This window comes from Taudactylus pleione, unplaced genomic scaffold (assembly GCF_031769625.1).
Source record: "Taudactylus pleione unplaced genomic scaffold, aTauple2 ptg001166l, whole genome shotgun sequence".
In the NCBI taxonomy this organism is placed as follows: domain Eukaryota; kingdom Metazoa; phylum Chordata; class Amphibia; order Anura; family Myobatrachidae; genus Taudactylus; species Taudactylus pleione.
Genome location: NW_028285567.1, coordinates 869,131 through 881,180, shown reverse-complemented (window position 1 = coordinate 881,180; position 12,050 = coordinate 869,131). Strand labels below are relative to the sequence as shown.

Here is a 12,050-nt window from a genome sequence, read left to right as displayed (position 1 = left end):
AACCCTCCCCCCTTAGTACCTAAAACTTCCACTCCCTCTAGTGCCTAAACCTATCCCTCCCCCCTTAGTTCCAAAACCCAGGGGTGCCGACAGCCGCGCGGGGCCCAGTGGAAGAAGGGGGCGTGGCCAATCACGGGAGGCGTGGCCATGCCCCCTTAGAGAGAAAAAATGCTGGGGAGGGGGGGGCGCTGTGAGACCCTCAGCCCGGCGCATAGCCAGTGGAGGGCACGATCAGTGTGATCGCTCTCCCCACAGGCATAGGAGATTGCTGTGGCTGCTACTCAGCAGCCGCGAGCAGTCTCCCAGTGCAGCCCAGCAACGTGTGCTGGGCTGCTTTGATGTAAGAGGGAAGGGGGGGCAGCACCGGACCCAGGCCCCAGCTGGGCCCCTCCCGCAAGCCCGTACCCGGGTAATTAGTACCCGAACCCCCCTCTCGGCGCCCCTGCCTAAACCTCCCCCTCCCTCTAGTGCCTAAACCTAACCCTCCCCCCTTAGTGCCTAAACCTAACACTCCCTCTAGTGCCTAAACCCTAACGCTAACTCTCGCCCTAACCCTGCTACTGTTGGGATGGCAGCGGTTGGAATGCAGACACCAGGATTCTGCCAGGTGTCGGGATTCTGGTGCCGGCATTCTGAGCACCGGAATCCCATGGTCGGTATTATTATAACTGCATCCCTTCTTGACACCTCAAAAAAGATCTATGCAGCCTGTTGTCAATCAAAAGTTATTTTCATTTTTTAGGATGTCAGGCCTACTCATTAAGGAGGTAAAGGTGAAATGTATTTCAGAATATCTAAATGGTTATTACTAGTAAAGATGTTAATTAGGAAAAGATATGCAGAGACTAGAAGATTCCGGTTCTCTAAATGTAAACTGTAGCCTATCGTCTGTTGAAGCCGAATGAACCCTATGCTGCATGCTTACTTTGCAATATAAATGATTAGTTCAATGATGAATTAATGTACATGTAAATAAGAACAACAACCATTGGGCCTTATTCAGATTTGGGAATAGAGGCCCTGATTCAGAGCCGGTCGTTCTGACAGAGCGCTCGCTCTGAATCAGGGCCGGTCTTTTTTTTTTTTTAGAACGGCCTCCTGGCCACTCGCATGGCTGTGGGTGACCACCCACAGCTATAGCGAGCGGCCAGGAAGATGGTCGCGATGGTCAAGACCATCGCAACCATAGGGCTTGCGACGAGACCCTTGTGGTAGGGTCTCATTGCCACAAGCCCCAGAGAGCTTTCGGCTCTAACAGAGCCAAAAGCTCTCCCACTTATAATGTCAGTGGGGCCGCCCCCAGACGGTAGGCGTTCTCATGGGAACACCTCCGTCTGGGCAGTCACCCCCCCGGCCCGCCCCTTTGGTGCGATACCCGGAACGACGGCTTGCCCGCCGCTTTCCGGGTTTCGCGCATGCGCACGACGGAGCCGGCTCCATCGTGCACATGCGCTCTGGGCCACCATCGACCCGGTTGCAAGCGCTCAGCGCTTGCGACCGGGTCTGAATCAGGCCCAGAGTAAGTAACGGTGTATCTTGGTGAAACCATGCTCCACTGCAGGTGGGGCAGATTTAAAATGTGCAGAGAGATTTAGATTTGGGAGGGGTGTTCAAACTAAAATCTAAATTGCAGTGTAAAAATAAAGCTGTCCAGCATGTGTGGGCTACATACAAAAGCAGCCAGTATTTACCCTGCATGCAAAAACAATGTATGTATTCACACCCCTTGCATTGCAACCAGAGGAGTAGCGTGGAACCATGGCGCCCGGAGAAAGTGCATGTCATAGCGTCCCCCCCCTGTACTGAACTGTGCCATTGGGGTTTGGCCAGCCTGCGGGGGAATACTCAAGTGAAGAGATAGCACAGCAAACAGTGGCAGTATCACGCTGGGGCATGGAGGTGCCATTGGGGGTACAAAATGCTTCAATGATGCATTATCTGAAATTTGAGTAGAGAAGAGGGACTGGATCAAAGAGGGCAGGGGAGAAGAAAGAGCCGATCAGAGCGGTAAGGTGACAGAAGCCAATAAGAAAGGAGAGGGGAGGGGCAATGCCAATCAGTGGGGCAGTGACAGAAGCAAATAAGAAAAGGAGAATAGACGGGTAATGACAGAAGGAAATAAGACAGGAGAGAGGAGGGGAAATGCTAATCAGAGAGGGGCAGTGACAGAAGCGAATAACAAAAGGAGAGGAGAGAGGTAGTGACAGAAGCCAATAAGAAAGGAGAGGGGAGGGGCAAGGAGTCGTTCAGAGAGGGGTGGTGACAGAGCCAGAAAGGAGTGGACAGGGCAGGGCCGCAACTAGGGGCGGGGGGGGCTAACAGGGCACGTGACCCGGGTGCCGGCCTTGAGGGGGTGCCGGGAGGCTAGGTTGCTGCTCTTGTAGGTTTGGAACCGCATCTCGGCCTTGAGAGGCACAGAGACACAATCAGTCTAATGTCGTGCCGGTGGCAAGCCAATCAGTGCTCGCAGACCGGGAGCCAATTGGCAGAGGCTGCTGGTCCGTGAGCTCCAATTGGTTCGCAAGCAGCGCCACATTACAATGATGGCAGTACTGACAGTTCCCGTGCCCCGTCCCATGCCACCCACCGCACGGCCCTGGCAGTTAAAAGATGGGAGATGGGGCCTTACTGTGGCTTAATGTAAAAGAGGTCTTACTGTGACATAATGTGTAAGGGGCCTTACTGTGGCATAATGTGTAAGGGGCCTTACTGTGGCATAATGTGTAAGGGGCATTATTGTGGCATACTGTATATGGGGCATTACTGTGGCATAGTGTAAATCTATAAGGGGCATTACTGTGGCATAATGTGTAAGGGGCCTTACTGTGGCATAATGTGTAAGGAGCCTTACTGTGGCATAATGTGTAAGGGGCATTACTGTGGCATAATGTGTAAGGGGCATTACTGTGGCATGATGTATATGGGGCATTACTGTGGCATAGTGTAAATGTATAAGGGGCATTACTGTGGCATAGTGTGTAAGGGGCATTACTGTGGCATAATGTGTAAGGGGCATTACTGTGGCATAATGTATAAGGGGCATTACTTTGGCTTAATGTGTAAGGGGCAATACTGTGGCATAATATGTTGCAAGGGGCATTACTGTGGCAGAATGTGTTGTAAGAGTCATTACTGTGTGGCATAATGTGTTATAAGGGTCATTAATGTGTGGCATAATGTGTCACAAAACCACACACCATTTTCTTCCTCTATGTTGTATTTTTTTTAGGGGGCGCCAAATTATGGCCTTGCCCCGGGTGATAAAATTCCTAGGTTCGTCCCTGGACAGGGGCAAAGAGACTATCACAGGGTAGAGAGGGGAGGCAATTAAAGAGGTGAGAAGTGAATGTAATCAATCTGACAGGAAAGGGGAGATGACAGAAGATGATCAGAGGAGGGAGGGCTGGAGGGGAGACAATATAGGCAGCTTGAGGGAGCATGAAATGTAGAAACGGATCTCAGATCTGTAACTTATTTAGGATATAGAGCAAACAAACCAAGATAAAGCTAACAGGTGGCCGTCATACTGTGCAGTGCCCCATGATTTCCAGAACCCTGGATGGCGCCCTCTGTCCATTTTGGCGCCCAGAGCTCATGCTCCACTGGAACCACCCTCGCTACACCCCTGATTGCTACATGGTATTATCCAGGTACACAGTTACTTGCTATTTCTTACTCTATTCTCAAATCTGAATCAGGCCCATAAAAATGTATGTTTTTAATTTCAATACAAATTTGTTTTCGGTTGAAGGGCCCCTTTAGTATAAGAAACAGGGCCAAAACGGCACTACTGGCAAAAGCCTGGCCAAACAGCTCCTATGGCTCATGACATGCTGTGGGGAGTGATCATGCAGCCCCAGTCCATCCCTTATAAGAATTTTTAGTTATTTATGGGTCTTTCTTATAGACTTTACTTATCTGCTCCCCAGAAGATGTCCGGGGAGCAGACACTGGGGACCGCTTAGGGGGGCGGGGCAGGCCTGCTACGTCATTAGGCCATGAATCGTGGGAGCGTGATGAGGGGGCGGGCTAAATGATGCATTTATATGTAATTTAGCTCCGCCCCCTCCATTTGGAGCCGCGAGTCACGGCATTTACCTCCTCATTCTGCACACTTCAGTAGGAAGTCGGTGGGATGCTGGAGATGTGGATACTTTGCTGGGGGTGCGGGGGGGCTCCCTGACACTTCCGGGAGGGTAGGTAAGTATGTTCTGGGTAGGAAGTCACAAGTCTATGGTAGGTGCTTACGTGTGTTCATTCTCATTGTGTCATGTCCTACATCAATCCCAGTATGGTGAACGGCATAGTGGTTAGCATTGCTAGCAGTACTATAGCAGCGGGATTTATTTCAACCAGACCTCTGTCTATGTGGATTTTATATGTTTTCTCCATGTTTGCGTGGGCTTCCTACAGGTGGTCCAATTAACTACTGTACAGCCATGGCCAAAAGTTTTGAGAATGACACAAGTTGGTTTTCACAAAGTTTTGTCAGATGTTACTATGGTATACTGAAGTAAAATTACAAGCATTTCTTAAGTGTCAAAGGCTTTTATTGACAATTACATTAAGTTTATGCAAAGAGTCAATATTTGCAGTGTTGACCCTTCTTTTTCAAGACCTCTGCAATTCGCCCTGGCATGCTGTCAATCAACTTCTGGGCCACATACTGACTGATGGCCGCCCATTCTTGCCTAATCAATGCTTGGAGTTCGTCATAATTTGTGGGTTTTTGTTTGTCCACCCACCTCTTGAGTATTGACCACAAGTTCTCAATGGGATCAAGGTATGGAGAGTTTCCTGGCCATGGACCCAAAGTTTCGATGTTTTGCTCCCAGAGCCACTTAGTTATCACTTTTGCCTTATGGCAAAGTGGTCCATCATAATGGAAAAGGCATTGTTCATCACCAAACTGTTCTTGGATGGTTGGGAGAAGTTGCTCTTGGAGGATGTTTTGGTACTATTCTTTATTCATGGCTGTGTTATTAGGCAAAATTGTGAGTGAGCTCACTCCCTTGGCTGAGATTCAACCCCACACATGAATGGTCTCAGGATGCTTTACTGTTGTCATGACACAGGTCTGATGGTAGCGCTCACCTTTCCTTCTCCGGACAAGCGTTTTTCCAGATGCCCCAAACAATCTGAAAGGGGATTCATCAGAGAAAATAACTTAACTGCAGTCCTCTGCAGTTCAATCACTGTACCTTTTGCAGAATATCAGTCTGTCCCTGATGCTTTTCCTTGTGAGAAGTGGCTTCTTTGCTGCCTTTCTTGACACCAGGCCATCCTCCAAAAGTCTTCGTCCTGTGTCTTCGCCTCACTGTGCATGCAGATGCACTCACACCTGCCTGCTGCCATTCCTGAGCAAGCTCTGCACTGGTGGTGCCCCGATCGTGCAGCTGAACCAACTTTAGGAGATGGTCCTGGCGCTTGGACATTCTTGGGCGCCCTGAACCCTTCTTCACAACTATTGAACCTCTCTCCTTGAATTCTTGATGATCTGATAAATGGTTGATTTAGGTGCAATCTTACTAGCAGCAATATCCTTGCCTATGAAGACCTTTTTGTGCAAAGCAATGATGACTGCAAGTGTTTCCTTGCAGGTATCCATGGTTAACAGAGGAAAAACAATGATTTCAAGCACCACCCTCCTTTTAAAGCTTCCAGTCTGTTATTCTAACTCAATCAGCATGACAGAGTGATCTCCAGCCTTGTCCTCGTCAACACTCTCACCTGTGTTAACGAGCGAATCACTGACATGATGTCAGCTGGTCCTTTTGTGGCAGTGCTGAAATGCAGTGGAAATATTTTTGGGATTGAGGGCCTGATTCAGCAAGGGGGAGAACGCACGCTTTCGGCCACTGCGTGTATATGCTAATCAATGCATACGTGCGACATCCGCAGCACAAGGGTGCAGATGCCCAGCAATACATAGTGTCGTCCATCTCCCTTTGAGCATTGAATAATCAGTACGCAGAATAGCGCAAACATCAGTAACATCAAGAACCATCGGACCCAGAGGCACAATAGAGGATGACCTGACCCGGCGCAAGATTTTGGCCACTTCCTGCGTGCATCGAGTCATCTGGCTGCGTATTCCACAGCACTGCCTTAATTATGCACCCCCTATAACGGCGTCACAACACACAGGCACGCCTGCATTCACCCAGTCACCCCCCACAAACGGCACTTCCTGTCAATCAATATCGGAAAGGTCTGCGTACACACTGCGTGTAGTCTGCTTACCCGATCGCACTGGCTAGTTCGTGCACGCGCAGTGCGATGCATACGACCGAGTGCGTGCGTTCTCTCACTTGCATCCCTTGCTGAATCAGGCCCTAAGTCAATTATCATAGCAAAGAGGGACTTTGCAATTAATTGCAATTCATCTGATCACTCTTCATGACATTCTGGAGTATTTGCAAATTGCCATCATAAACACTGAAGCAGCAGACTTTGTGAAAACCAATACTTGTGTCATTCTCAAAACCTTTGGCCATGGCTGTATGCTGTCCAAAAGCAGACTGGTAGATTAACTGGCTGCTAACAATAGTGGACCCTATTGTGTGTACATGTTGTAGGTTACAGACTGTAAACTCCATTATAGCAGGGACTGATGTGAATGATTAAATATTCTCTGTAAGGTGCTGAGTTTAGGGGCGTATCTTTAATGGGTGCAGGGTGTGCGGGGCACACGGGCCCCCAGGTCCAGGGGGGCCCACACTGCAAACCCTGCACCCATAGTTAATTATACTTACCTGTCCATTGATTCCCGAAGTGCTGCTCCGCAGAGCCGGACCGGTGCTGTAGAGCAGCAAACACTCACTGGGAAAATGGTGGCGACCATTTTCCCAGTGATCTGTGCATGCGCAGAAAAGATGTCCCCGGGAAAGTAGGCGCCATTTTCCCGGAGACCCGTGCATGCGCTGTAGACTCTGGCATGAAGCCAGAATCTACAGCCCTCAGTGCTGCTGAGCCGCAGTCAGAGAGGAAGGGACCCAAACGGAGGCTGCACACGGGCCCCCTCTTCTCTTAAAACGCCCCTGGCTGAGTTATAATATGTAACCACTGATACAGTCTACCAGGCTCAAGGCAGCACCAAGCCATACAGTATACAATATTTACAGGTAATTTTAGGCTTTTCCTTTCAGGCCAACCAGGAAATTCCAGTCTGGGCTTCATCCCTGCCAGCCCTGGACGTGATCCAAGTTAAACTTATAGTCAATAATGGCAGCACATTTTCTAGAGTCCCAATTTCTAAGGATCACAACTATGGGTGTTACGTTCCCTGCTCTGAGCCAACGTGGATACTGAAGGCACAAACTGAAAGCAGTTTAGCACCTAATATCAGCAGGTTTGGATAAAGTCCATATTTGTCCTTATTTAATAGTCCTTGTTGTAATAAAAATTTCCTTTTTTTCTGATAGAGTTTGGAAGTAATGATCTTTTCATTAAAATGAACGCCTATATCTTAGAAATTGCTGTAAGATATTATACTAGACCAGTGGTTCCCAAACTTTTTTGAATCATGGTGCCCTAGAGTATCAGCATTGTTTTCATGGCACCCCTAAGCCAAAAGTTTGTTATTGAGAAATTCAGAAATGTAGTAAAGTGAAGTATATTGTGCTTACCTGTCCTCCTTATGCTCAGTTATGTGGTGGTGGATAGATTTGCGCTTCTTTTTGTCCACATATTTACACTACATTGACCATATCTAATTTGATTTGGTGCTGGACCACCAACCTGAGGCACCCCTCCAAGTGTCCCGGGGCACCCCAGGGTGTCACGGCGCACGGTTTGGGAACCACCTTACTATACTATAATATACTAGGGGACACAGATCCAGCAGTTGCATAGATAACAACTATCAACTGTGATCTGTTTAAGGAATGTGAATAATGTACAAGAGAATATTATAATGTTATAAGATAATGCCACCTGGAAACTGGTGTCCCAATCCTGCCCAGTAATCAGTGGCAGATGAAGGGGAAGGGCAGGTGGTATTTGGAGTGAGGGAGCAATGAGGGAGATTACCAATCAATCAGCGATCTGGGCACGATATTAGTGCCCATGAATGCATTGCAAGATGCGATCACAGCGCCCAGATTCACTAAAGAACACAAGCAAAGACAATGGCTCCGAAAGGAGCCCGTCCCTGCGATGTGCTAGGAATGAAATGACCGCATCAATGTGTAATACCCTGCTATGTGAGGCATTATGTCAGACATTGTGCCATTACACAGAGACAATTTCCAGCAACCTCTGCAACTGCTAAAGAGGTCATGAGAAGGTCACATGACCGGGGTCAGGTGGTTGGGCCTGGGACAGTTGGATGTTGGTGACAGTTGGGCAGACTCCTGAGGTAACTTGCTGGGTGGTTGTAGCTGCGCTGGCTGAGCACTGTCAGCTGTGGCTAATGGAGGCAGTGAGAGAGTCAGCACTGAGGTTTGCCTGCTGCAGGAGACCTCTACTGTGCTGCAGGAGACCTCTACTGTGCTGCAGGAGAGCTCTATTGTGCTGCAGGAGACCTCTACTGTGCTGCAGGAGACCTCTACTGTGCTGCAGGAGAACTCTATTGTGCTGCAGGAGAGCTCTATTGTGCTGCAGGAGACCTCTACTGTGCTGCAGGAGACCTCTACTGTGCTGCAGGAGAACTCTACTGTGCTGCAGGAGAGCTCTATTGTGCTGCAGGAGACCTCTACTGTGCTGCAGGAGACCTCTACTGTGCTGCAGGAGACCTCTATTGTGCTGCAGGAGAGCTCTATTGTGCTGCAGGAGAGCTCTATTGTGCTGCAGGAGACCTCTACTGTGCTGCAGGAGACCTCTACTGTGCTGCAGGAGACCTCTATTGTGCTGCAGGAGACCTCTACTGTGCTGCAGGAGACCTCTACTGTGCTGCAGGAGACCTCTATTGTGCTGCAGGAGAGCTCTACTGTGCTGCAGGAGAGGTCTGTCAGTGAGCGCTGTTAGAAGACAGCTCTGGTGCTGCCCCTGAAGCCTCCCCTTTCCAGTTGAGTGACAGCTGAGGCTCTGCACTGAGGAGAGAGCACTGTACCAGCCTCTGGTGGCGCTGAACTGCATACCTCTGCCAACGAGGATCAGGTAAAAGCTTCCTTCACTGCGGCCAAGTTAACAAGCACGGGTTTGCACCGTGCAAGCGCCCATTACAGCAACATATTGAGCAGCAGGAACCTTCCCACAGTCCTGTTCATTCAACCAATACACCAGCAATCCATTAACCACATATGTGCACCAACGCAAGGGTATCTGGTCAAAAGGGTGCATTTCTTCTGGGAAAATGATTGTGTTTTCGTTAGAATGTGAATGTATACTGAAATGAATAGTTACTTTGTTGTTAGCATAACATATAAAATTGATGGCAAACAAAACTTTATTCTGAATGCGACAGTTCTTGAATTTTCTTATGAACTCTGAAGTGTAACTCAATTTACCTTTCAGCATACTTTGGAGTTCCTGCTAAATAAACTGCCATAGGGTGTATTAATTGATTTATGTGAATTTCTATTGTTTGAATGTATTGTGTGAAGCTGTATATGTGACTTTTATTACCCAAACTGTCTGGACTAATCCTCCTTACCTCTCTGGTGGAATAAGAAGATAACAGGAAGTGAAACAGCATAGAGGAATTTCTTCCCCAAACAGCTAAGTACGCAAACAACTCAACTTAACACACCTACTGTATACATCACCTGGCGGGGCATCACAAGTGGTCTCTTCACTCCTGTGCCGGGGATCCTGTGCAATGCGCAGCTTACTGACCACGAATATGCAGCTGCCATAGCCATGGGAGTTTTCTATGGAACCCTCTCCCAATAGTTTTTGCGATGTGTAGCCCATAGGCTATATATCGGCTCACACCATCTTCACTCTTCAGATGGCATAAGCTGCAGGAACCAAGTTCCAGAATGCTTCACATTCCGGAGATTGGTAAACCTGCCAGCATCGTACTTGTACATCGTACTCTCCATAGAAACCTACAGTATGGAGGTTGCAGCTACTGTCTGAAATGGAGGGAACACAGGAGATATCGGAGATATCTGCTGTGATCCCTTCATAATACTTCTGGGGGATACTAAATATTTGCGCGTATCCCTCAAAAATAGAAGATATCTCCTGCTTACCTTTCTCTCTCGGAATGGCCCGCTATCCCCATACACTAGTATCACAGATATCTCCTGCTTACCTTCCACTCCCGGCATGGCCGTTGTCCCCATACACCAGTATCACAGATATCTCCTGCTTACTTTCCTCTGCCGGAATGGCCCGCTGTCCCCATATACTAGTATCAGAAATATCTCCTACTTACCTTCCTCTCCTGGAATGGCCCACTGTCCCCATACACCAGTATCACAGATATCTCCTGCTTACTTTCCTCTGCCGGAATGGCCCGCTGTCCCCATACACTAGTATCACAGATATCTCCTGCTTACCTTTCTCTCTCGGAATGGCCCGCTATCCCCATACACTAGTATCACAGATATCTCCTGCTTACCTTCCTCTCCCGGCATGGCTGTTGTCCCCATACACCAGTATCACAGATATCTCCTGCTTACTTTCCTCTGCCGGAATGGCCCGCTGTCCCCATATACTAGTATCACAGATATCTCCTGCTTACCTTTCTCTCTTGGAATGGCCTGCTATCCCCATACACTAGTATCACAGATATCTCCTGCTTACCTTCCTCTCCCGACATGGCCGTTGTCCCCATACACCAGTATCACAGATATCTCCTGCTTACTTTCCTCTGCCGGAATGGCCCGCTGTCCCCATACACTAGTATCACAGGTATCTCCTGCTTACCTTTCTCTCCTGGAATGGCCCGCTGTCCCCATACACTAGTATGGGGACAGAATTCATCAAGCTCTAAAAATACAATATTTTCGGAGCTTGACTGCGGGAGCATTCGCCATCTTCAGATGGCGTTTGCTCCCGCAACCCGCTCCTATGCTGGTGGCATATTGGGCCGCCTTAGGCCAGTCAGTGCGCCCATTTGTGCTATTTTCCACTAATATTCTCCTGGGCCGGCCTGATGCCTGTGCAGTCACCCAGACTAGAAAGACACAAACATAACACTCTCTCCTCATTGCTCACAGCTACCCGCTGATGTAAAGCCATATATTCCATGCAATTTATCCACAATCACTGCTGAATAGCTGTCAAAACACATATGTCCCGCATAATACTGCACTGCTACTGAAGCACGCATCAAACAGTGGTTACTAAACAGGGATATCTTCCCTTCTCCATTGAATAATCCCTCTATAGCGATATGAAATATATAGCTCACTCTTTACCACACAGTGCATGTTTTTTGTTGGGACGGGAATGGAGAGGGAGGGGTTGGAGGATGGTTCGGGGCTAGGCACACACACACAATCCTCTGGCTATGACAAACATTGGGCCACATGATTGGACTGGCCCTCAGGGCTGAAAGTTCCCAGCCAGCCCCCGAACAGGGGCAAATGGAAATAACGGTGCAAGTCAGTTGAATGAGGGGCGGATTAAACAACGATCTAGACATTTCAGTATGAGGAACAGTAGAGTTTGTGTATAAATGTACAGAAAAGAAAGCAAAGCTGAAGTTTTACAAATTTCCCATTGACACTACACCACAAAACAAGATTACAGTTCTCATTCTAGAGTATAGAGACTCACCGATTTCTAGACTGGAGTTTGTCACGCAATATCCCCACTCTCTGTCCCTGTCATAGTTTCCAGTTGTTGCACACCTGCAATGTAAATGACACATACATTTACTGCATTAAAAACAGTATTCAGTGAGGTCAATGGCTGGGGAGGCACACATGGAGATGGGTCCGAGTGCTGGGAGCCTGTGTCACCCCCAGCTCACTGTAACTCTCCCCTCACTACACTAAGCTTCAGTGTCCATTGATTCTCCTACTTGCATCAATGTGTCTTCTCTTGCTTTTGCTGACTGAGCTTTGATCTCTAAACACTGCAGTGCACTTCCTGGTCACATGACACATCCAAGGTGTCCATCAGTGCTCAAGGCACTCCCCCATATGCAGAGG

General features: G+C 48.4%; 1 protein-coding gene across 1 annotated transcript in view; it reads right to left on the bottom strand.

Annotated features, from left to right (window-relative positions):
• Positions 1 to 12,050, bottom strand: part of HGFAC (HGF activator) — a 91,635-nt gene that overhangs the window by 48,014 nt on the left and 31,571 nt on the right. Inside the window, exon 4 of the mRNA XM_088462232.1 lies at positions 11,674 to 11,747. Coding sequence (XP_088318358.1) covers positions 11,674 to 11,747 — 74 coding nt within the window. The remainder of the gene's footprint in view (positions 1 to 11,673; positions 11,748 to 12,050) is intronic.